Below are 25,098 nucleotides of genomic sequence, written 5' to 3'. Positions count from 1 at the left end.
TCCCGCCTCAGCTTCTCTGCTGGAGGAGCGGGGAGTGGGCGACAGGCCCTCCCAGCTGCCTCCCAGGTGGAGAGGGTTTGGTGAGTGTTTGAGTTTGGGATTCTAGACCAGGGGTGAGAAGGCTCTAGGAAAACACACTGAGGGGTTGGGCCTGGGCTGGGAAGCCATCTCTGGGCTCCACCCAGCCCGTGATTGGGGATCCCCCTGCATAGCCCATACATTCCTGGGTGGCTCCTTGTTGAATTTCAAAATGGCAAAGGCAGTTGGAGTGTTTAAAAGAAAACCCAAGTGTGTGCTGCCTCCATGTCCCTCATTGCAGGGGACATGGAAAGGAAGAGGCCTCCTGGGATGGATGACAGCTCCCTGTACCCCACTGCTTGATGCCCAGAGGGTGCTCCTGGCTACCTCTCATAGGGTGAGAGCTCAGTATTCCTTGGGTCAGGCTGACCTGCAGGCAAAGGCCTTACATCTGTATCTCAACCTAATTAGATATTAAGTGGGCTCTCCTCCAGAGATTTCCCTGCCCCTTTCTTCTTCTTTTTACAGGAAGTACCACACACAGCCCTCTGGGTGAGACAGCTGGCTGTGCTTAAGTAAACAGTTGAGACTCTGTAACCAGTTCTAAAGCAAGTCTTGCTTTTTGTTCCCTCAAAGGTTCTTCAGAAGACCTGAAGTTCTGTGTGCTGTATCTAGCAGAGGTGAGTCCTTCCCCCTGGATCTGAAGAGAGAGATCTGTGTCCTGGGGCTTGAAGGAAGATGTTGGGCCGGGTTCTAGTGCAGGTTCTGATGCTGCCTCCACACTGAATCCTGCAGGGGTTCCGGGCAGGTCCAGAGTGGCAGTGTCCTGCTCTGTGGAATGGGAACAGCAACCCCTGCCCCTGTGTCTCTTACCTCTGTGTAGAAGAGCAGTGGACATGAAGGCGCTTAGAGGGGACAGAAGGACACTGTGGTCTCCTGCTTAGGACTTCCTGGTCTCCAGCCCCTGCAGGGGGTCACAGTGAGGGTGTGGCCTGAGAGCCAGGCATCACCCTATTCACTTGGTAGTCCTTCCTCTATAGAGCGCCCTGATTCTTGTGCCCACCTCTTTCCTTCTCTCTTTCTAGAAGGTACCACCTATGTCCCCTCCTGCAGGGTCCTGTCAATGTTTCAAAAGGCCTGAAGGTAACTGTACCTTTACCTGGGCCAGATAATACAGGTGGAAGAAACCACCTAGCGTCTGTGTTTTGGGCTGGAGTGACGCCCACTCCGTGTGATTGATGTTCCTTAATTCCTTAAGACTGGTTACCTCAGTCTGATGAGAAGCCCAGCTAGACAGTGTGCCTTTGCTGAGCAAAATGGGGGCACATAGCTTATTGCTTGATATGGTTCGGGAGATAAAATATCATTACCAGGGGTTTAATCAAAGAGGGCCTTGGTGATGAAAAAGTTGAGAGCCAGTGAGCCATACAAATTTTTTCAATTTTCAGCAAATTTTCTAATCCCAGCCTTGTACCTCTGCTCATATGAGTCTGCTACCAGTTCCAAGCAGGGATTTATTAGACCCATTCCTTCCCTCTGCTTCTGCTCGTCTGTCTTACTCAGTAACAGTCCTGGGAAACTGCCTATTCTGTGGGAGAATCTACACTGGCCACACGTTATGGGTGAGGCCTGGTCTACACTGGCTGGCCAAGAGGAGTACACCATTTTGGGAAGGAATTTGCATGTTGTTTGTGATTGGAAAATCATTCCTTCAGTTCCTGGCTAAGATAGGAGGTGCAGGGCTTCAGGTGAGTCCCTTGGGTGAACACAGACCCCTGAGGACAAGACAGTTGATGAGAAGTTAGCTTCAGGGGACAGCAGGGAATCCAAAGGACAGTGGACCTTGTCGGAGCTGAGCTGGGGACCCTGGCAGCCTAGAATGGCCACTCGAGGTCCAAGAAGGCATTGATGTCCTCCCCTGTGTCAGCATATCCCCACCGGGCACAGGAAGTAGCTGGTGGAGACCCTTCAGGTCCGGCATGAGTTCATTTCCCTGGAGCCGAGCGGGCAGCTTAGGAGAAGCTGTGAGGCAGGCTGGGAAGAGTCAGAGCATTTACCTCCCCAGCCTCACCCATCTGGATTCCAGTTCTCTGCAGCGGGGCCTGAAATGAGGCTCCAGGTTCTTTAATGCCAAGACAGCTTCCTGCCAGGCTGGGGTTATTTTTCCCAGAGAAAAGCACTTCTGCTCCTTGGTTTCCAGGGAGCTGTGACCTCCTACCCCTCCAAAGATTGATGAAGGGATATTGATCTGGGACCTTTTATTTCAGTAAAGTGTCAGGTGATCTGACCCCAAGGGGCTGGGTGTTTGAAGATCACAGGCAGCTAGAAGCCTCTCTGTTCTCTTAATGGGCTGCTCTTTACGAGAGGCATGTCTGTATCACAGGGAAGACAAGATCCCTGCTTGCCCTGTGGCCTGGAATAGGCTTGACAACAGTGGGTTTGGAACTCATGGGGAACCCCAGACTCTCGTCTTAGTTGGAACTCCCAGCAAGTGGTTTCTCTTCATTGCCTAACATGCAGGTAGTGTCCAGAGAAGAACCAGGGCAGGAGAGTCAGGATTTGGGGACAGTTTTCCACTCTGCATTGAGAAAGCCCCAACTGCCTGGGGGGGGCAGCAGCTCTGATTGTTCCCCAGCAGTAGGTCCTGGTTAGTTATCAAGTGGGTGGGATTGTTCTGAGCAGTCCTTGGCCCTGGGGCCTCTATTTCCCTGGACAGGTGTCCCTCAGCCCCTACAAATCCATGGGAGAGATGCAGCCCACGACTGGCTGTACCAGGGGCGTCGGGTCAAAGGCCACACAGGTCAGGGACCATCCGCTAACTTGGAATTTGATCCTGGCTCCATTAATTTAAGAGTTTGCTCTTTGGGGTTAGGAAGACCTAGATTGCAATCTTGGCCCTGCCAAGATTGAGCAAGTCACATACTCATCTCTGAACCAAGGCTGAGGAGTCCTACCTTGTAAGGTTGTTGTAATGATTAAATGAGATCCAGTAAGATACTGTGTCCAAGGCACTTAGCACAGAACCTGCCACACGGTTAGTGCTTGATAAATGGTAGCTATTATTTCTGTCAGCTTCCTAACAGGCGGAGAGCTTTTCATATTCAGTTACTCTCCATTAGAGACATCACCAATGATTTATTGATCCTTTAAAATAAAAGCTAAGAGGAAGATCTCACATTTTTTGTAATGTACATAGACTGTTAAACAAATGAGGCAAGATCGAAGGCTCTGGAGGAGGCGGAAGACAGACTTTGAATCCCTCCTCTCCTGAGACCTCCTGGGGCTGCTGACTTCACCTCTCTGAGCCTTAGTTTTCTCATCTGAAAAACGGTAACAGCTGTGTTTTTCCTTCCTCCCTATGTCATTGGGTCACTGAGAGAATCGAATAAAATGAGAGAACATCTGTCACAGCAAGTGAGCAAATGTAAATTGTAGTAGAAGAGGTTTTAGGGGTTTTGTTTGTTTGTTTTTTCAGTACGCAGGCCTCTCACTGTCGTGGCCTCTCCCGTTGCGGAGCACAGGCTCCGGACGCGCAGGCTCAGCGGCCATGGCTCACGGGCCCAGCCGCTCCGCGGTATGTGGGATCCTCCCGGACCGGGGCACGAACCCGCGTCCCCTGCATCGGCAGGCAGACTCTCAACCACTGCGCCACCAGGGAAGCCCCGAGGTTTTAGTTTTTACAAGGATAATATTAATTCAGGAACAAGGAGGTTGAGGCAAGATGGGGGTTTTAAAGAAGGCAAGGGGAGCCATGTTTCTAGTTGGATTTGGGGATGCTCATATTTGAATGCAGAGGTCTGGGCCCAGTGCTGTCACGTCTGGCGGGCTCTGTGCTTAGCTAACCACGCTGCAGTCAAGGAAGCCCTGCCTCTGAGTGAGTTTCGTGAGGATGCTTTCAGGGCAGCTGACAACCTTGGCCTTGGAGCCTGATATTTGAGGGCACAGTGTCTGTCGGTGTTGAAACTGATCAGTCGGATCGCAGAGTGGACCAAGAGAGACGGTTCACGTGCAGGGGCAGCCAGGCAGGCAGTGGGGGCCCCTGATTCAGACAGACTTAGGCAGATGGGAATTCAGCCTCCCTGGAGGGAGCTGTCTCCATGCTCCCTCTCTTGGCCAGGCCAGCCTCCAAAACTTCAGGCAACACTTAGAGAGGAGCCTTGGGAGCAAGGCCCTCCCCAAAATGTGTGCCCATCTAAAACAGCCAGCCCTACCCCCCAGCCAGGCCTAGGGTTAGGTCCTTGGTGCCTCAGATGCCTTCTTGAGATCATGGATGGGAAGGTGCTTTTTTAAAATTGATACTTAGATCAAGGGAATTATTATTAAGGCAGAATCCTGCTTCAGAACAGAAAGAGAGGAGGAAGTTGGGGCTCAGGGAGATAAAGGTAGAGGCAGGCCTGGGAGGCTTGGACCAGGACCAGATTTGTGGAGTGATGGCCTTTCCAAGCAGGAAGGGACCACAGTCCCTGCCCCAACTCTCCCCTCGCAGGGGCAACACAATGAGACGGGGAGCAGAGGGCCCTCTAGTCAGCTCCTGCCCCACCTGGTTTCTTCCTGGAGCATCTTGGGGTCTTTGCTGGGTGTGTCCTTCCCCTGCAGTGGGCTGGGGGTTCTGGGAAGTGGAGGGAATCGGTTATTAAGTGGGAGGATTGCCTCACCACATTCACTCAGTTCCCTGAAACCAAGAGGCGGGGCTTTCTTCCCTCTCTCCTCTGATGCCTTTAGGAAGAACAGCTTCTGAGCACTTTGGAGCTGGAAAGGAATGGCTGGCACCCTGGGAACACTTAGCCTGGGGGGTGGCCCTTCCCTGAAAGGGAGCATCCCTGAGGGTTGGGTTTGATGGCAGGTAGACTATGTCCCCAAATGCTGTTAGATGATGCTGATAACCACCCCAGCTCAGAGCCTTTGCATTTGCTGTTCCTTCTGCCTGGAACAGTTTCTCCCTAGCACTTTCCTGGCTGGCTCTTTCTCTTCAGCCTTTGCTGGAGTGCTGCCCCTTCAGAAAGGCCTTCTCTGTCTGTCAGGCTCAGATAGGACCTCTCCCTTTTGGCCTTTCCACAATTTGTAATTACACTGTTTGTTTATTGTTTTATTGTCTCTGCCCCCATCCTGAGGGCAAGAACTCAGTCTCTCTTATCTCCCTCTTCACCCCCAGGGCCTACTACAGTCCCTGACACAAAATAGGTGCTCAATAAATATTTCTTAAACAAATGAAGTACTAATAACAACAATAGCTGCTGTTTATTGAGGCCTGGGTTATTGCTTGCCCTCCCAATAGTTCCAGGAGGTAGGTGATATCACTGTCATTCCCATTTTACAGGCTTTCCTGAGGTGACAGCTAGGAAGTGGCAAAGCTGGGATTCAAACCAGGCCTGTCCAACTGCAAAACAAGGAAGGACTGCGTAGAAACACTGTCTTTTTCTCTGTTCCAATCCATCCGGCTCACGCTCTTAGCTCCTTGGATGAGTTAATCTAATCGCAGTCCTGTGGGGTTATAATCAGATTCCAGCGGAGACAGAAAGAGCTAGCCATCCCCTCCTCAGAGCGTCCTGGAGAGGATAACACTGGGCATGCTGTCCCGCCCCTCCCCGCCCCCAGCACATTCTGACTCCTTCGGGGCGGGGCCGACTCCCTGGGTCCCAGCCGCTCCCTGGTGCCTGTAAGCTGGCCTGGATTTGACCTCATCCCGGAAGTCCCTCCAGGGAGCCAGAGCTTACTGAGGCCTTCACTTGCCAAGCACTGCACTAGGCCCGGCTGAAAAAGGCCTTCCTAGAGGGAGTTTCTAGTCTAGTTGGGGAGACAAGACTGCAGCATTTAACAAGGTTAAATAGCAAAGTGAGATTTAAATGACAGCAGTGGTAGAGACTTGCACTCAGTTGAGCCGCACAGCCATTGATCAGACCCAGCTCACGTGTCAGGCAGTCGTGGGGCTGTACAAGGCCACACAATTACTCCCCAAGGACTTTCCAAAGGGACCGGGTCGCTGTCTGGGCGCCCGTCTGACCTTGGCCTTGTGATCCCATGAGTGTGCTGAGGTGGGGCAGAGGGGTTCTGTGAGCCCGGGGAGGGGTCCTGGCTCCGTAGAGCATCAGAGGGGCGGAGACCTTGGCCCTCTGGGTTCCCCACGTGCTCCCCCAGCTGCTGCCTTGTGCTGCCTGTCCCCGGGGGTGACGTCACCATCGCAGTCGGTGGCTCTCCACAGAACTCCACTGTGTTGGGAACCACTGCCTCCCTCCTTTCCCCCAACCCGTGGGCACACGGCTTGCCAGCTGGCCCCTGAGCCAGCTTCCCTGCTCGTCTGGCTGCCTCGATGTCACCGGGGATTAGTGTGCATTTGTGGCTTTTAGCGGTCACTCCCCTCCCTGCTGCAGCCTCACCCTCTGGAGCCCAGGGATGGGCTTGGGCTTGGTCCTGGGAGCCCCTGAAGCAGGGAGCAGCGCTGATTGCCCCTCTCTGTCTCCCCTGACACCAGAAGGCAGAGCGTTTGTTCACCTTGGAAGCTCACTCGCACGAGCAGAAGAAGAGAGTGTGCTGGTGCCTGTCGGAGAACATTGCGAAGCAGCAACAGCTGGCGGCCCCGTCCCCTGAGAGCAAGGTAAGGGCCTCGCTGGTGGCCACAGCCCTGGCTGCCTGGCTCCCCCTCGGCCCGCCTGCACCCTTGAGCCTCCGAATTGAGCTTGGGACCAGCCCTGGCCTAGGCCTTGGATCTGGGCAGCAAGCTCTTGGCAAGGAGGCCTGTGCTCGAACGACTCTCCCCCTTGGCGTGTCACTGGATCTACTGAGCGAGTTTGACGGTGCTCAGGGACAGCGACAGAGCCAAACGGAGCACGACCCATCAATTCTCGGTTCTGTTCTCTAGTTGGCCGACGGCAAGGTCTAGTTCGGGCCGGCCTCCCGGCTGCTGCCTGGCATGCCGCCCCCCTCTGCTATTGGGTGTAGGTCATGCCCGGGGACGGTGAGCTCACTGGTGTTTAACACTGGCCCGAAGCAGACATAGTTGGGAGGAGACGTTTGCGGCAGAAGCCGTGCTGGTTCGATGCAGGCCACGGCCGGGTGGAGCCAAGTGGAGTTTTCTGGGGACTGGGAGCCGGCCGGCTGGAGCATCAGGGAAGATTAGAGACTCCCAGCTGAAGCTGATCTGGGGCAGGCACCCCCTCGGCTGGTCCCATGCCTGTGGAGGGCGTTGGGATCGGAGCTGGACTACAGCCTTCCCCTTGGTCCCCCGGATGCCAGGCCGAGGCACAGTTGTATTCCCCCATTTGTGAGCCACTCAGGTCCCTTCTCTTGCTGAACGTGTTGGCCGTGTTGGGATTTGGTCTGATTTGCTGCAGAGGGAGCCGTGGTTGTTGGTTGGCCGGAACCAGGGAGAAGAGGGTAAAGGAAAGTGAGCACCAGCTGGTCAACTCGCAGGCCTTGTGCTTCTTCCTGCTGCGTTGAGGGCCGCCCTGCGTGCCATGCATACGTAGCCCAATGGGGCGGTGGGGCAGGCGGCTGAGGACGGGAGGTGGGGAAGAGGCTGCTGCACAGCCCCTGCTGGTGGGGTGGTGGCGGACGGCAGCTCCTCAAGTAGCGCCTGTCTGAGAATTATGTGATCTCAGACTCGACAGTTATCTTGTTTTACACTTGCCAGGGGCAAGAATAACTGTGATGAGGGAGGACAGCGGGCACAGCGTGGACTTCCGAGTCACATTCTGCTGCTGGCTGGCGGGTGACCTTGGGCAAGTCACTGTACTGCTCTGTGCCTCGGTGCCCCCAGCTGGGGCCAGTAGCTTCTCCCCCAAAGGGTCGCTGTGCAAATTAAATGAGACACTGCATACACAGTTCACAGCTCAGTGCCCGGGACTCAGTAGGTGCTCTTGCTGTGCTGGCTGGTTCCCAGTCTCAGCTTCTACTCCTCAACAGAGACTTGCCAAGGCTGTAGGCTGCCTGGCCCCCTTGATCCTGGGTCGGTCACAATCAGAGACCAGGCCACTTCCTCCTCACTGGGGTGGCCGCTGGGACGTGGCACGCTTGCACTTGTGTTCCTCAGTTTTCTTGTGTTTTAGGCTTAGCTCCTCCTGATCTGAGGAAGAAGTTCTTTCTGCCTCAGCTTCAGAGTTTGCCGGCTCTGGAGAGTGTCGGCAACAGCCTTCTCAACGCCCTGGGGAGTCTCTCCACCTTCAGTTGGGGGGTGAGGGGGGCAGTTTGAGTGACTGAAGGTAGGCTGGGTTTCTGGCGCTGGTCGCCGCAGGGCTGCGGGCTTCGCTGACTGACCCTTGAAGGGCCCGAGGGTTTGGGGCCTGGCTTCCGGGCCATGCCAAGATATGTGGGCAGCCTGGGCAGGCAACAGCTGGACGTGTCTTCAAATCAAAACTCTTTAAACGTGTGCTTAATGGAGAAGCTCTGTGTTGGGCGTGAGGAGGGAAAAGACGGAGGGCCCAACCGCTGGGACGGCCTCAGGATTGCCCCCTCACCTGGGAGCGGGCCCTGCCCAGCTGGCACACCCCACTTGGCCCACGCTCCTTGAAAGGCACTTAGTAACCACTTTTTGTTAGGCAGGCCCCTTGGGGAGGATGCCCAACCTTCCCTACCCCCTTCACACCCACTGGAAGAGTCATAGCAGCTCATTCCTTCTAGCCGCTTACAGCATGCTTCCTGAGAGAAGTTCCCGTAAATAGGATTTTCTCCAGCCCCATATGGTTCCAGGAGTGCTTCAGCAAAAAAAAAAAACCTTAACCACCGGGCCCAGGTGGCTGTCCAACCGGCACAGGCCATCCACCTGCACTCAGCTCCATCAGGTCCTGGCTGCCTCCGAGGTGACCGTGAACCTCCTTGCTAAGGGCTGGGCCACAGCCCTTTTCCTAGGCTTGCTGTCCTGCAGGGGAGAGAGAAGAGGGAAGGCCAAGCAGACCTTGGACACTGGCTTCTTGCTTTGGTCAAGCAGAACACTTCTTCCTGAAATCTGTTTTGAGCCCTCACTGAGGAGCGTGCCTTTTTTTTTTTTTCTTAATGCCTTTTCTTTGTTCTGAGACTGTTCCGCCTTCTGCTGCAGAATGGAAACCGATGCCTAAGCCACTCCTTGTCTGCCCAACTCCAGTGCCTCTCTGGGGAAAGAGGGCTTTGCAAGGCAGCTCCCCAAACTCCCGTGCTGCCGCTTCTCAACCCTGTTCCTTTCAGCGGTGTTTGCTGACACTTGGAATGTGGGATTCTTCAAACATCTCAAAAAATGCAAAAGTTCTTCCCCAGTTTGCAAAACATGATAAATGTGATATGCCCTGAACATGAAATGCTTCTGGGGAAAGACAGAGGGAATTGGAGGAAGGTGGATTCAAAGGACAGTAGAGAGGCAGGTGTGCCACCCCCTGCTGTGTGACCTTTGGCAACCGCTTCCCGCCATGGCGGTCCCTGGCGGTCCCATCTATGCATTGGTCAGGTGGCTCTTCGCAGCTCTTCAAGCTTTGTGATTCTCATGAAAGTTGAGGACCTAGAGTCATCCAGTTATCCAAGATTTCTGTATAACTTGATTGCCTGTGAAGTGCGCTGCCCTTAGGGGCCAGGTCTACTCCCCTCCTGTCGGGGGAGAGGGGCAGACATAGGCTTTCTGTGCTGTGTCTGAGGTGCCTGTGACCTTGGGTTGCAGTGTTGGGGTCCCGGCTGGGGCAAGGACACGGCGAGGCGGGCAGCAGCCGACTGCATCCCGTCTCTGGGGCTCCACTGCCTTTCTCCGGCTCACTCCTGGCTGACCGCGGCAGGTGGAAGGCTGCTCCAGGTGGGCCTGCGTGCGCCCTCTTTCTGTAGAAATCAGTGGCCGGCTTCCTCTCCTCTCCCAGCTTCCTTTTTCTCACCAGCCCGTTCTTCCTCATCAGCATTCTGCCCCGTTTCTTGCTTCATCGTCTGTCCCTGGAGGGAAACTACCTGTCTTCTTTCACCTGGGACAACTTCTACTAAACTCCCTGCCATGGGGAACGCTGCCATGCTGCTAATCTAGAATAACTCACAGGTGGTCCTACCTGTGGCTGTTAAGGCTAAGCTAATAGGGAGAGACAAATGCATATTGTGTTGGTTATTCAATCAAATATAGAAATAAATGCCTGCTCTGGGCCAGACACTAGTTTAGGTCCTTTATGGGGGCGGGCGGAGGGCTCTTGGCTGTACATTCATTGTCAGTGAACCTCCACGAGCTCCCACCACATGCACAGCGCTGGCCTGGGCAATGGACCTTTCTCGGGGTGCACCCTGAGCTCAGTGCTGGGAATGCACGGGTGAATCTGTCATATTCTTTCCTTGGGAAATTGCGGTCCAGCGGTGGAGACCGATATGCCAACAGACGGTTCAAAAATAGACATAGTGAGTGATATGGGAGGCGTGAGCTCTTGCCGCTCTGTGACCTCAGGTGAGGCACCGAGGCTGTCTGAGACTCATGGTTTTCATTAGTAAAGTAGATGGATGAACAGGGTTCTCGTGAGGATTAAACTCATGGAATGCGCTTAGCAAAGTGGCACACAAGAAGAACTCTGTGAATTGTTATTATTATTAAAGTTATGTCTATATAGGAAGATTCATCTAGTGACCTTGTTTATTGAAGCTGAATGCTGCCGCTTTGAGCACATGTAACGACTGCTCCATGTCACTTCCTGGTAGCCACCTGCTGTATTCCTGGGACCAGGCAGGGAAACTGAGGCGTCCTGGGTGTGCTCTGGCTGTAAGACTTCTCCCAGGTGTGACACCACGGTGCGTGCCACCTCGTCATCTCCACTAGGGCGGCTAGAGATGGGGCCCTGGAGATGCCAGGGTCTATCTGAGCACCGTAGAAAGCAGCAGGGGCAGGTCCTGGAGTCAGGCAGCCCTGGCCCGAGTCGACAGTGAGCTAATTCCAGTTCTGTCTGGTTCCACAGAAACTGCACCCTTATGGCTCTCTCCAGCAGGAGATGGGGCCGGCCAACTCAACCAATGCTACCCAGGATAGAAGCTTTACCTCATCAGGACAGACTCTGATTGGCTGAGCAAACCCAAGGGCAGGACTCTGCTTCTGGCAACTTAACTCTTTCTTGGGCATCCCTTACCACACAGTAACCTCACCTCAACTGGACCCAAAACGGAGGACCAAGATGGTGGGCCTAGGGTCATCTGAAGGGAGTGGCCCCACGGGTGTGTGGACTGGCGTCAGAAGGACCACAGTGGTGTGAGAGGCCCTGTGGGCAGATGCAGACTGGCTCAGAAAGTCCCAACTGGAGACGACCCAGAAGCTTATTCCCTACAAGGAAGAAGGAGGTGAAATAGCATCTGGGCTACCGGTGGTTCCAGCGCCTGCCTCAGGGGCAGCAGGAGAAATTGGGAGAGGTCAGCCCTGATGGAGAACAATGCCGGAATCAGCTGCTGCCAGAAGACATCTCCACCCATTCACTCATTTTTCATCTGGACTCATGCGTTCATTCCTTCATTCATCAGATATTTTTAGGGCGTCTACTTTATGCCAGGTTCTGGGCTAGGAGCTGGAGATACTATGGAGAATGAGAGGGACATGGTCTCTGCTCTTATCAAGGTTTCAGTCTTAGTAGGGGAGAGAGCATTACATAAACACCAACACACACACACACACACACACACACACACACACACACACACGGGATTACACACTGTGATCATCTATGAAGGAAAAGAAAGGATTCCTTTAAGAGAGAATATTATTAGAGATTGCTGTGTGTGGGTGTGGGGTGGGAGAGGGGAAGAGCATAACCTTTAAGCCAAGAAAGGAGTCAGCCAGTCAAGGACTTTGGAAAGGATTTTCCAGACAGATGGAGCAGCCTGCGAAGAGTACCCGAGATAGCAAGGAGCAGGACGTGCTGGAGGAACGGAGCCCGGGCCGCTGGAGCTGGAGCTTAGTGAGGGGGAAGACCAAGTAGGTGGGGGCCAGATCGTACAGGGCTTTGGTGGTTCATGTATTGATTGCATTTGAGACACAGTGGGAAGCCATTGAAGGCTTTTGAGAAAGGGAGTCACAGAATCTCAGGGACATTTCTAGATGATGAGAGAACCCAAGGAGGGGCCCAAGTGGGTGTGAGGAGATCAGTTTTTTTTTTGGGGGGGGGTCCCTTCAGTCTTCCAGGTGATGGGTGATGGTGGCCCATCCTGGATGATGTCTGGGGAGGCGGGTATGTGAATGCCCAGACCCTCAGGTAGGGGAGGCTCTGCGATGAGAAGAGAGAGTTTCCTGTTCCTCCACCACTCTCACCCTCATCCTCCACTGTGTCTCACTCTTTCAGTGGATGCACGTAAGGATGGGGCCTTCCTCACAGAGCCCCCTCCTGGTGAGGCCTGGGTAGGGACCAGTGCTGAGTTCTGAGAATGTCCCTGGGAGTTGGGAGTTATGGGTGCTTCAGCTGGCCAAGGTGGTCAAGTTCACAGCCCCCCAGCCTCAGCAGGGGTGGCCTATGCTGTCCCTCCATCCTGTGAACACAGCCCTCTGGAAACTGACTGGGTTTGCTTTCTGCAGAGCTCCTGAGGGTCAGGGACTGGGGCTAAGTGAGGCTGAGCACACTTAGAGGGGGCCGTCCTGCCATGAGGCTGACAGAAGGCCTACATGGGGGCAGCGACTGGAGCGCAGCCTGCTCACTGCCTGCTGTATCTTCCGGTGCGGCCCGGCGCTGGGCAGCTTTCTCACCCTCTCTAACTGCGCAGACATGGCTCACACACAAAGGGCATGTGTAGGATCAGGGTCATTTGCATAGAAAGGGGGTCAGAGAGGCTGGACTTCAGTTTAGAGAAGTCCCCTTGGAGCTTGGACACTCCGTGTTGTGTCTTTTAAGAGCTTCTCCGTGTCTTTAGAGAGGGGTCTTGTGCCCTGGTGAGTTTGCTCAGCTGCTTTGGCTACTTGACCCCTAAGAAGGGTGGCCCAGAAGAGAATTTGCCCCTTACCTCCCACGGCTCACCCCTCCTCCCAGCCTAGGAAAGATCAGACACGTCGCATTAGTAATCTAACAGGGGATCAGCCCAGTGCCCTGCCCAGCAGGGGAGTAGCCTGGGCGTGAAGTGGGACAAGTGATCCGCAGTGTCTATCAGCCGAGACTCCGCCTGCAGGGTTAATTCTGAGCGGCTGAGCAGCTGAGTCTGCACAGACAGCAAGCTGCACCATGGCTTCATTTGATTCCCTTACGGAATGACATTGAGGGGAGTGTGAGGCGCAGGAGAATTGCCCGTCTGGGAAGACAGCGAGCTTTTCTCTCCCGGACCTGGGGACCTACCTCTGTCCACCAGACAGGTGCAGAGGACGGGGGAGCTCTGGCAGCAGGGAAACGGAGACTCGGAACGTGGCACTTAGCCCTGGGGACAGCACTTTCCTCTGGCTTGTCCCAACAAGCTGCTGAGTGGAGCGGAAGCTCCCGTCAGGGTCCTAGACCTGGCTGGCTGCTGGGAAAGCAGACATCAGCTCCTGGAGGGCCCTGGACCCATCTTCCCAGTGGCTGTCGTGAGCCACAGCGCCATTGCTGCTCTGCCTCTCAGATCGATGAGACAATTAATTTGGCTCCACGGGCTCGAGAAGATGAAATGTGACCGGGTGGCCACTGCTCCTCAGAGGCCCAGTCCATCCCAGACGTCCAGGATGATGAACGCATCGAAATCGCATTTGAGAGTCATAATCACGGGAAACGTGGCCGAGCCCCTCCCTCCACATAAATCACGCTAAGAAGCTCACACAATGGTCTCTTTCCTGATGGGCCAATTGTCTTGGTGTGTGTCTCGGGGCGAGCTGGGAGCATGGGAGCACAACCATTTATTGTTGAAAAGGCCATCTGTGCGATTTGAGTACAAAGTGGTTCTTTAAGTTCCCCACACATCCTTTGATCCCATTTTTTTGTTTTCTTATTGTCTCAGGCTCTGGGTCTGTTGAAACTCCCAGTCTCTCCTGGAAGCAGTCATGCTCTGGTCTCTGCCGCCTGGGTCCTTTGGCCCTTTGGGAGTTGGAACCTGTCGGAAATAATGATGACATTTATTTATGTATGCCTTTTTTTTTTTTTATTCTTTAGTTTAAATTCTTTTTTCATAAATTCTGCCACCAAAGCCTGAATTTCTTATACACGGCACCAAGAGCGTTCTGCAGATTGAAGGTGTGGGCAATTTCACAATGTGGGAGGGCTGCCCACAGCGAGAGCATGGGCTTCAGAAGTGGCAACTGGGATCCCCAGGCATTATCTCCCTTAGACCTCCCAGCAGCCTTGTTCTACGGATGGAAGGAACTAAGACTCAGAGAAGTTAAGTGATTTATCCAAGGTCACATAACTGGTAAGAGACCGAGCTAGTCCTCAAGCCAAGGCCTTGCAACCTAATCCATTGCTCTTTCCAAATGAAAGGTTTGCCTCTTAGGAGTGGAAGTAAGAGAAATCAATCATCTCCTCCAGGAAGAGCCAGGAGGAAGATATCCTGCATGCAGAAATCGTGGCCCTTTAAGCTCTAGAGGGGATGCTTTAGGACTAATAAAAATGAGATGCCTTATTCTCTACACAGTGGAGAATAAACTTCGAGTTCATATGGCCCAGGGGTGGCCCAGGCTGACAAGATGAATAGCTTCACGCAAGATTTAAGAGGTCTGATGTGAAAGACAAGGTGGAAGTCCTGAAGGCAGGCTCTCAGCAGCACTGGGATGGTGGGGTTACCCCATCCCCCTTTTGAGTCTGGCATTCATGAGGACCAGCAGCACAGTCTTGGGGTACCTGGCCGCAATGAACAGCGGCCGAAGGCAGAAAGGGATGGCTCAGGTTCAGGCCCAGATGCACTGAGCATGAGTACAGGAAGGAGGCCTTTGACCTCTGCCCTGTTGAGGGTGAGGAGAGAGCCTACTCCAGGTTTTGGGCCCAGATTTTGCCAGTTGACTGACTTGGAATCTCAACCCTAAGTAACTGGGTGTCAAATGGACTAGATTTCAGATATTCTCCACCCGCCGCCACCGCCCCCCAACCCCCCCCCCCCCCCCCCCGCCCCGCCAAAAACCTGTTTTCCAGTCTCTACAGCTCTCCACCCTCCCCTCCTCGCTGCCCGTCTGGCTGCGGAGAGACTGCCTTCTTCCCACCTTGCTCTTGGCCTCAGTCATCTTGCTATCTTTTTTTGTTCTTAAGGAAGATAGCACAACCTTACCCTCTATCTTGTCTTGACCTCATCTTTCTTCAAGCCTTTCTCTGTATAGGGCCACTGTCCTCCAAACTGTTCCCAGATCCTTGGTTTAAGAGTAGAATAATAACAGTAGATAATTTATAAGTGAGCGCTTAGGCCATGAACCTGGAGCAATGCCAGGCTCTTCACCTACATTGTCTCTTTAATCCTCACTACAGCTTCGTGAGGTTCTTTGTGGTCCTTACACATTTACTCTCATTATACCCAATTGATATAGGTAAGGACGCTGAGTCTTTGAGAAGAAACTTGCCCAAGGTCACACAGCCAGTGGGTGGCTTGGATTGGAACCTGGGTGCCCAGCTCCAGAGCACTGGCTTTGGATTGCTCTGCTCTCCTACTTTTCAGCAGTCACGGACCATCCAAGCTGGGAGGGTTCGGGAAGCTGAGCAGTCACACTTCCCGCTCCAAGACCATCGTGGGAGGCCATGGTCCCAGCCTGCTTCTTAAGGCTCGCCCTCTGCCCTCCTGCTTTGTGCCCACAGCTCGGCCGTATTGGATTATTTTCCTTCTCTGAATTCCCCACGCATGTTCGTGTTTAGGCTGTTTCTTCTGCCTGATGTCGCCTGCCCTCCTCTGCTGTTCCTGACACATACAGTCCTCAGCCTTCAAGCCTCCCCTGAGACACCTTTCTCAGACGTGCGTCAGAAGCCGCTGCTTCCCCCTCTGTATTCCACAGTGTTTTGTTCATCTTTAGCACAGTGAGTTAGGCAGATATGTCTCACCTGCAAGACCGTGAGCTCCTTGGGAGCCAGTGGAGGTCAAAGTTTATTTATTTCTGATTCTGTTACTGCCTGGTCCTTGGTAGGTGCTCAGTAGATGTTGTAGAATTGGATTGGGCCGTGCAGTTCAAGCCTCTCACGTTCTGGAATCTAGACGAGGAAACTGAGGCTCAAAAAGGGGAAGTGACCTGGCCAGGTTCATGGGACAAGGTAGTGGCAGAGCCAGGACTAGAACGCAGGTCTCCTGCCTTGCTTGGCTCAGAGCTTTTTCCATTGCACCTCGGCTTTGTAAGACCAGAGCCTGGATCCCCACTTGGTCTTAAGCAATCCAATCTGGCCAGACTCACTTCAGGGTTATAGATGCCACCATATCCACACTGACTTCTGGGCATCCTCAGAGGGAAGGAGACCCTTCTGAGACCCAGAACTGCTCCTATGGTTCTCTTCCCTGGGTTTGTGGAGCTCCCTTCTCACTGAGCTCCTTGCCTTCAGAGAAAACCAGAGTAGTATTCTGAAGATCTTGGTTCACATACTGATTTTGCTTGGAATTCACTGAGGGACTTTGGGCAAATTACTTGACTTCTCTGATCATTTGTTTCTTTACCAAGAAAAATGAGGGAGTTGAATTTAGGTGATCTCCAGGAGTCATCTTCAAAGCCTCAGGACTCTAATAACAGGTTAAAAGAAAAAAGAAATCAGACATTTTGGTCTTCACATTGAAACAAGAGTGTATGTGTGTGAATGTATGCAAGTGTTGTACGTGGTTAATATTCATCATGTACTTGAGACAAATAAGTATACGTACGAACCTTATACAGGAAGGGGTCCTCCTCACAGGCACTCAGATTGTAAGCACAGCCCTGCTTCCTCCCAGCCAAATGTGCCTCCTTCAGGCTCCCCCGCCAGGGAAAGTGGCAAGGAGCTTTCAAACCTAGAATCTTCCCCTGGCCCTTCTTTTTTCCTGCTCACTGGACTCTTGTTTTAACTTCACATATACAGGTATACACATAGGTTCTTTAATCGGACTCCTGGTCTATGGCATAAAGCTAACTTTCAATGGAAGTAGTGAGAATCTGTGTGCAGTGCCTTTAGTTTCCAGTGTGGTCAGAAGTCTCCTTCAGACTCTTCCCCAGCAGTTGCCACAGACTTTTTCATTGCCTTTAATGTATATCTTCTTTTGCTCAAACACTACTCAGGGTAAATTTTCTAAAACAGTGTCTTTTAAACGTTAGTCGTTTTCCATTTTGGTTAAATTCTATCACAATATAGGTTTCTGCTGTTTCTCCTCGTGGGAGAAAATTAAGTGTTCAGTAGGCTAGCCTAGGAAGCTGACCACCATTTATAACACAATTTTCAATGGGAAAATGCATTCTGAGACCCATCATCAACTCTCAGATGATTTGGGAATACAGCTCAACACACACCACAAAGCAGAGAATATAATATTTGTTTCACGAGTGACTAGAATTTTGATAGAACCACAGAATCTTTGAGTGTGGAACTGAATAGCCTCCTCCCTCCCTCACCAGGATCAATCGATTAACAAGCTGATTTGTAGAAACCAAGACCAAGAGAGGGGCAAGAACTTGGCCAGGGGCACATAGTTGGTGCTGGAGCTGGAACTAGGACCCCCCGCTCAGCACTCCCCTTCAGCGGCCTTTGAAGAGTCTGCCAGGTTGGGGACGGGGCGGGGCACAGACTGTCCTAGAGACACTTGTCATCTCACTTGGCTGTGTTGTCATTAGGAAAAGTAAGTCATCACTTTGGGCTGTCTAATGGAAATAGTGAGAAATAGCCCTGCTAATGGTGTGGGGAGAGGTTGTCTAGTCGGCTGGCTTGTCTATAAATTCCCCACGCGTTCTTGCTGGAGCAGAATGAATGGGGCTGCTGTGTTTTACCTGGAGCTCTGAGCAGGGCAGGGCTGGTGGAGACGCTCCCAGTTCTAAAAATAGTAGTGGGATTGGAGCTGAGGGGAAGAGGAAGGGGCTCCTTCGGGAGCTGGGTGGGACGCCTCACCCCCTTCCTCTTCCTGCCGGGCCCTCTGTGAGGAAGCACCATCGATTCAGAGAATTTAGATCTGGGAGGGTCCTGGAGCCACCAGCCGTCACGGCCCCTCCTCACACAGAAGAGGAGACCCTGGAGGCCCGCAGTGGGGAAAGGACTGGCCAGCCATCCCCAGCCCAGGGCGAAGGTCCCAGATGGCAGGCTGTTTTCCTCCTGCTTTTAGTAAGGCGGCAGCAGGCCGGGCGAGGTTTTCTCTCCCTACCACTGGGAGCGCACAGGGCCTGGGAACTCCTGGGGCCGGATGTGGTTAGGCTTCCTGAATGTCGCCCAGCAGGCGAGGAGTCCCTGGCTAGTCTGCCCTGAGCCCTGACCTCAGCCAACTGGCCTGCCAGCGCCACGCCTTCCCCTTGCCGTTGTCCCCACCCTTGCTGATTTGTCTTTCTGTCGCCCCCTAGACTGTCTGCAGGGAGGGAGGACAAGGGTCCGCATAGAACCAGCCTGCAGGACAGAGGGCCTAGTGGCTTGGGACCTTTCTCTGCCCATCCCCAGGAACAAGCAGGGGCAGCTAAGGTAGAGGCAGGGGCCTGATTCAGAGGTAGGCAGGCCAGGGGCCAAATCCCAGCTCTGCTTCTCACTAGCTGTGGGATTACTGGCACGTTACCTAGCCTCTGTCAAATGAGACAAGGACATCTCTCTCACAGGGTTCTCCTCAGGAGTAAGGGGAATGGTCTGTGCAAAGTGCCTGGTATGTAGTAGGTACAGACAGCCCTCCGTATCTGCGGGTTCCGCTTCCACAGATTTAACCAACTGCAGATAGGAAAAAAAAAAAAAAAAAACATTCCAGAAAGTTCCAAAAAGCAAAACTTGAATTTGCTGAGCTGGTGACTATTTACATAGTATTTCCGTCATACAACTATTTACATGGCATTTACATTGTATTAGTATTATAGGTAATCTAGAGATGATTTAAAGTATATGGGAGGGATGTGTGTAGGTTCTATGCAAATACTATGCCATTTCATATAAGTGACTTGAGCATCCCTGGATTTTGGTATCTGCCGGAGGTCCTGGAACCACCCACCTCCCAGCACACAGGATACCAAGGGACGACTGTGCTTAGTGGCAGCTGTTATTGCTAGATCAAGTGTGAACATGTGCTTGACTCTGCAGCCCCCTTCCTTGGCCCTCCACCCATGAGGGCATGGCAGGTGTGGGTTTTTTTGTTTTTTTGAATGCAGTTGACTTTTGTTGTATTGTTACAAAAGTAATTCATGTTTATTATGAAGAAAACATTTAGTACAGTTGAAACAGGAGAAGGAAATGTTCACCCTTCATCCCAACACCCAGAGATAACCACTGTTAACATTTTGGGGCGTATCCTGTCAGGTATTTGTTTATACACACATATACGTTTGTGTGTATAAACAAATTGCAAATTGGGGTTGCCCATGCACACAGTTTTCTGAGTTGCTTTTTTCCATTTAACAATGTAGTGTATCCACGTTTCCATGTCAATAAATGTGCTTCTACAACATCATTTTTAGTGCCTATAGAGTATTTCATTGTGTAGATGAAACAGGTTTTATTTTTAAAAATCTCCAGTAGGTCAACATTTAGGTTGTTGACAATATTTCATTGTTACAAAAACCTGAGATAAAAAATCTTTATAGCTATATCCCCAGCATCCAGTGTACATCTTTGACCCACCACAAATACTTGTTGATAAATGAATGTTTTGTTAGAATAAATTCCTGCTACTAGAATTTCCAGATGAAAGGGTATATATTTGTAAAAAAGGCTCTTGATACCTATTGCCAAATTACTCTCCAGAATGATTGTACCAATTTATAATCCCAGTTAAGATTGACCAATTCATCCTGCTTTGTCCCAGACTCTCCCTTTTTAACATGACAAATCTTGCTTCCTGGGAAACCCCTCAGTCCCAAGCAAATTGATACAGTCTGGGTAAGAAACCATTTCCCCACACACTCACCAACACTGTGCATTGTTACATTTTTTAGTAGGTTCATTTCTTTGAGTACTAGAGATGTTGGATGTTTACATGCCTTTCAGTTATTTACGTTACCTCTTTTGTGAGTAGCTTGTTCAGATCTTTTGCCCATTTTTCTGTTGGGCTGTTTTTAGTTTATTAATTCACAAGAGCTCTTTATAAAATAAGGATATTTGTATATTAACCTTTTATTTTTTTAAACTATAGATGTTTCTGATTTATAGGTAGTCATATCTGTAAACTGCTTTGGTGGCAGCTTTATTGAAGTATTATTCACAAATCATACAATTTATCCGTTTAAAGTGTACAACTCAATGGTCTTTTAGTATATTTACGGACTTGTGCAGCCATCACCACAGTCAATTTTAGAACATTTTCATTATTTCCAAAAGAAACCGTACCCTTTAGCTATCACCCACCCATTTCCCCATCTCCTCCAGACCTACACAACCACTAATCCACTTTCTGTCTCTATAGATTTGTTCTAGACATTTCCTATAAATGGAATCATGTAATATTAAGTCTTTTGTGACTGGCTTCCTTCACTTAGCATGAGGTTTTCAAGGTTTATCCATGTTGCAGCATGTATCAGGACCTTATTCTTCTTATGGTGGAATAATGTTCCATCGTGTGGCTCTACCACATTTTATTTATTCAGTCATCTGTTGATGAATCTTTGGGTTGTTTCCACCTTTGGACTATTATGAATAATGCTGCCATAAATGTTTGTGTACAGGTTTTTGTGTGGACGTATGTTTTCATTTCTTTTGGGTATATACATAGGAGTAGAATTCCTGGATCAAATGGTAACTCTTTTTAACTTTCTGAGGAGCTGCTAGAATCTTTTCCAAAGTAGCTTCATGATTTTACCTTCCCACCATCAGCGTACAAGTATTCCGATTTCTCCACATTCTCTCTAACACTTGTTATTTTCCTGTTTTTTTAAAATCATAGCCATCCTAGTGGTTGTGAAATAGCATCTCATGGTGGTTTTGAATTGTGTTTTTCTGATGACTAATATCATATTTATAAATTTAAAAAAATATTATTTTGCCTTTAGTGTTGTGGTATCCACCCCAGGGTTATACAATATTCACTTCCCCCCACACCTTGAACTTTATGGTTTTATTTTTCAACTTTTAACATTTAGTCTATCTGGAATTTACTTTGGTATATGGTATGAGCAAAAATGCTTTTCATTCTTTCCAAACAGTTATTTGTTCCAGTGCTTTTACATTATGTTAGGATAAGTATCCTCTCATTACTCTTTTTAAAAAAGAATCCTTTTCTCACATATTTGTTCTTTTATTTTTTTTAACATCTTTATTGGAGTATAATTGCTTTACGTTGGTGTGTTAGTTTCTGCTTTATAACAGAGTGAATCAGTTATACGTCTACGTATGTCCCCATATCTCTTCCTTCTTGTGTCTCCCACAAAGCATCGAGCTCATCTCCCTGTGCTATGCAGCTGCTTCCTACTAGCTATCTATTTTACGTTTGGTAGTGTATATATGTCCATGCCTCTCTTTCGTTTTGTCACAGCTTACCCTTCCCCCTTCCCATATTCTCAGGTCCATTCTCTAGTAGGTCTGTGTCTTTATTCCTGTCTTACCCCTAGCTTCTTCATGACATTTAAAAAAAAAAATTCCTTGTATATGTGTTAGTATACGGTATTTGTCTTTCTCTTTCTGACTTACTTCACTCTGTATGACAGACTCTAGGTCCATCCACCTCATTACAAATAACTCAATTTTGTTTCCTTTTATGGCTGAGTAATATTCCATTGTATACATGTGCCACATCTTTATCCATTCATCCGATGATGGACACTTAGGTTGTTTCCATCTCCAGGCTATTGTAAATAGAGCTGCAGTGAACATTTTGGTACATGACTCTTTTTGAATTATGGTTTTCTCAGGGTACATGCCCAGTAGTGGGATTGCTGGGTCATATGGTAGTTCTATTTGTAGTTTTTTAAGGAACCTCCATACTGTTCTCCGTAGTGGCTGTATCAATTTACATTCCCACCAGCATTGCAAGAGGGTTCCCTTTTCTCCACACCCTCTCCAGCATTTATTGTTGGTAGATTTTTTGATGATGGCCATTCTGACTGGTGTGAGATGATATCTCATTGTAGTTTTGATTTGCATTTCTCTAACGATTAATGAATATTTGTTCTTTTAAATGCAATTCAATATAATTTTATTAAGTCCCCACCTCCTCCCTGCCTCTCCCCACCAAATCTCATTGAGATTTGCATTGTAATTACATTTAAAATTATACATCAAAAAGGGGAGTTTTGAAGTCTATACAACACTGTCTTCCCATCCAGCAATAGAATTATGTCTCTTCATTTATGCAAATCTTCTTTTAAGATTTCCGAAGTAAAGTTTTGAAAAAAAATTTCCATACTGGTCTTGCACATTTGTTGTTAAACTTATTTGAGGAAATTGAAAAATTTTATTTATATTACAAATGGGAATATTTATTTATTTGCATTACATATATTCCTTGATATACTTGTACAAAACTTGTACAAACATATCCTAAACATTGCTGAGCTGAATAAAATAAAGAAAATCTCCCATTCTCCAAGCCCTTTCCCCATTGATAGCCACTGCTGTAAGTTTGGTGTGTTTCTCCAAATATTTTTTCCATACACATAAACTTAGCATATCATATAAACCTTTCACATCAGTCTTAAAAGTTCTCCCTCTTTCTTTTTATTTAAAAAGTTTTTTTAATTAATTTTTATTGGAGTATAGTTGATTTACAATGTTGTGTTAGTTTCTGCTGTACAGCAAAGTGAATCAGTTATACATATACACCTATCCCCTCTTTTTTAGATTTCCTTCCCATTTAGATCACCACAGAGCACTGAGTAGAGTTCCCTGAGCTATGCAGTAGGTTCTCATTAGTTGTCTATTTTATACATAGTAGTGTATATATGTCAATCCCAGTCTCCCAGTTCATCCCACCCCCAACCCCCTTGGTATCCGTAAGTTCTCTACATCTGTGTCTCTATTTCTGCTTTGCAAATAAGTTCATCTGTACCATTTTTCTAGGTTCCACATATAAGCAATAGTATATATGACATTTGTCTTCCTCTTTCTGACTTACTTCACCCTGTATGACAGTCTCTAGATCTATCCATATCTCTGCAAATGGCACTATTTCGTTCCTTTTTATGGCTGAGTAATATTCTGTTGTATATATGTAGCACATCTTCTTTATCCATTCCTCTGTTGATGGACATTTAGGTTGCTTCCATGTCCTGGCTATTGTAAATAGTGCTGCAGTGAACATTGGGGTGTATGTATCTTTTTGAATTATGTTTTTCTCTGGGTATATGACCAGGAGTGGGATTGCTGGGTCATATGGTAGTTGTATTTTTAGTGTTTTGAGGAAAGTCTATACTGTTCTCCATAGTGGCTGTATATAATTATTTGATTATTAGTGAGGTTGGGCTTCTTTTTACATTTATTAGTCATTTATATTTCTTCTTCGGCTCATCAGTTCATATCATTTGCCCAGTTTTCTACTGGGGCATTTGTTTTATTTGTAATATTAGAATATTAACCATTTGCTTATTATGTAGGTTACAAATATTTTTTCCAGTTTATCATTTATCTTTTAACGTTATTTATAGTATCTTTTATCATTCAGAAGTTAACATTTTTTAATAATCAAATATTTTTGTAGTCAAGTCTGTTTTTTGAGGGTAGGGGGCTATACTTTCTGAGACCTTTTCCTCTCCAAAATTATAACGAATATTCTTCTGTATACTTTTCCAGTACTTTTAACCTTTTATGTTTTACATTCATATTTATTTATTTATTTATTTGCGGTATGCGGGCCTCTCACTGTTGTGGCCTCTCCTGTTGTGGAGCACAGGCTCCAGAAGCGCAGGCTCAGCAGCCTTGGCTCACGGGCCTAGCCGTTCCGCGGCATGTGGGATCTTCCCGGACTGGGGCACGAACCCATATCCCCTGCATCGGCAGGCGGACTCTCAACCACTGCGCCACCAGGGAAGCCCTACATTCATATTTTTAATTCATCTGCACTTAATCTAGTGCCTGGTGTCAGATGGAACTCTCACTAATTTTTTCCCCAAGTGGTTGACCAATTTTTCCAAACCTATTTTTTTTTAATGAAACCTTATTTCTTTCTTTCTTTCTTTCTTTCTTTCTTTCTTTCTTTCTTTCTTTCTTTCTTTCTTTCTTTCTTTCTTTCTTTCTCTTTCTTTCTTTCTTTCTTTCTTTCTTTCTTTCTTTCTTTCTTTCTTTCTTTCTTTCTTTCTTTCTTTCTTTCTTTCTCTTTCTTTCTTTCTTTCTTCCTTCCTTCCTTTCTTTCGTTCTTTGTTGGGTCTTCGTTTCTGTGCGAGGGCTTTCTCTAGTTGCAGCGAGTGGGGGCCACTCTTCATCGCAGTGCGTGGGCCTCTCACTGTCGCGGCCTCTCGTTGCGGAGCACAAGCTCCAGATGCACAGGCTCAGTAGTTGTGGCTCACGGGCCTAGTTGCTCCGCGGCATGTGGGATCTTCCCAGACCAGGGCTCGAACCTGTGTCGCCTGCATTGGCAGGCAGATTCTTAACCACTGCACCACCAGGGAAACCCCAAACCTATTTTTTTGAGTTATCCTTCCTTTACTCATTTATCATAGACCAAATTTCCACACATTGGTGGGTTGATTTTTGAATTCGCTTGTTTCCCTCATTTATTCGTCTATTTCTACATCATACTGACACTTAATCACTGTAGCTTCATAATATGTTTTAGTAGTATTAAATATCCCAAGGCTAACTTCTCATTATTCTTCTGTAAAATTTCCTCTGAAGTTACACACCCTAATTCTAGTCTGCTGGTGATTTTACCCATATCTTTTTCACCAACGTATTTCAATATCAAGAATGACACCCCCAAAATCTACAAACAATAAATGCTGGAGAGGATGTGGAGAAAAGGGAACCCTCTTGCACTGTTGGTGGGAATGTAAATTGATACAGCCACTACGGAGAATAGTATGGAGGTTCCTTAAAAAACTAAAAATAGAACTACCATATGACCCAGCAGTCCCACTACTGAGCATATACCCAGAGAAAACCATAATTCAAAAAGAGTCATGGGGCTTCCCTGGTGGTGCAGTGGTTGAGAGTCCGCCTGCCGATGTAGGGGACATGGGTTTGTGCCCTGGTCCGGGAAGATCCC

At 49.2% G+C, this 25,098-nt stretch overlaps 1 protein-coding gene across 4 annotated transcripts in view; it reads left to right on the top strand.

The window, feature by feature from the left end:
* Positions 1-25,098, top strand: part of RGS3 (regulator of G protein signaling 3) — a 145,050-nt gene that overhangs the window by 74,875 nt on the left and 45,077 nt on the right. For 3 of the 4 annotated variants that reach the window (XM_032634931.1, XM_032634932.1, XM_032634937.1), the window contains 2 exons: positions 655-698; positions 6,488-6,610. In XM_032634931.1, coding sequence (XP_032490822.1) covers positions 655-698; positions 6,488-6,610 — 167 coding nt within the window. Of the gene's footprint in view, positions 1-654; positions 699-6,487; positions 6,611-10,889; positions 14,195-25,098 lie in introns of those variants that run through there. The other variant, XM_032634936.1, reaches the window with a different exon arrangement.

The sequence above is a fragment of the Phocoena sinus genome, chromosome 6 (assembly GCF_008692025.1).
Source record: "Phocoena sinus isolate mPhoSin1 chromosome 6, mPhoSin1.pri, whole genome shotgun sequence".
In the NCBI taxonomy this organism is placed as follows: domain Eukaryota; kingdom Metazoa; phylum Chordata; class Mammalia; order Artiodactyla; family Phocoenidae; genus Phocoena; species Phocoena sinus.
The sequence above is the reverse complement of the archived record's forward strand: the minus strand, read 5'-3'. Positions and strand labels throughout refer to the sequence as shown.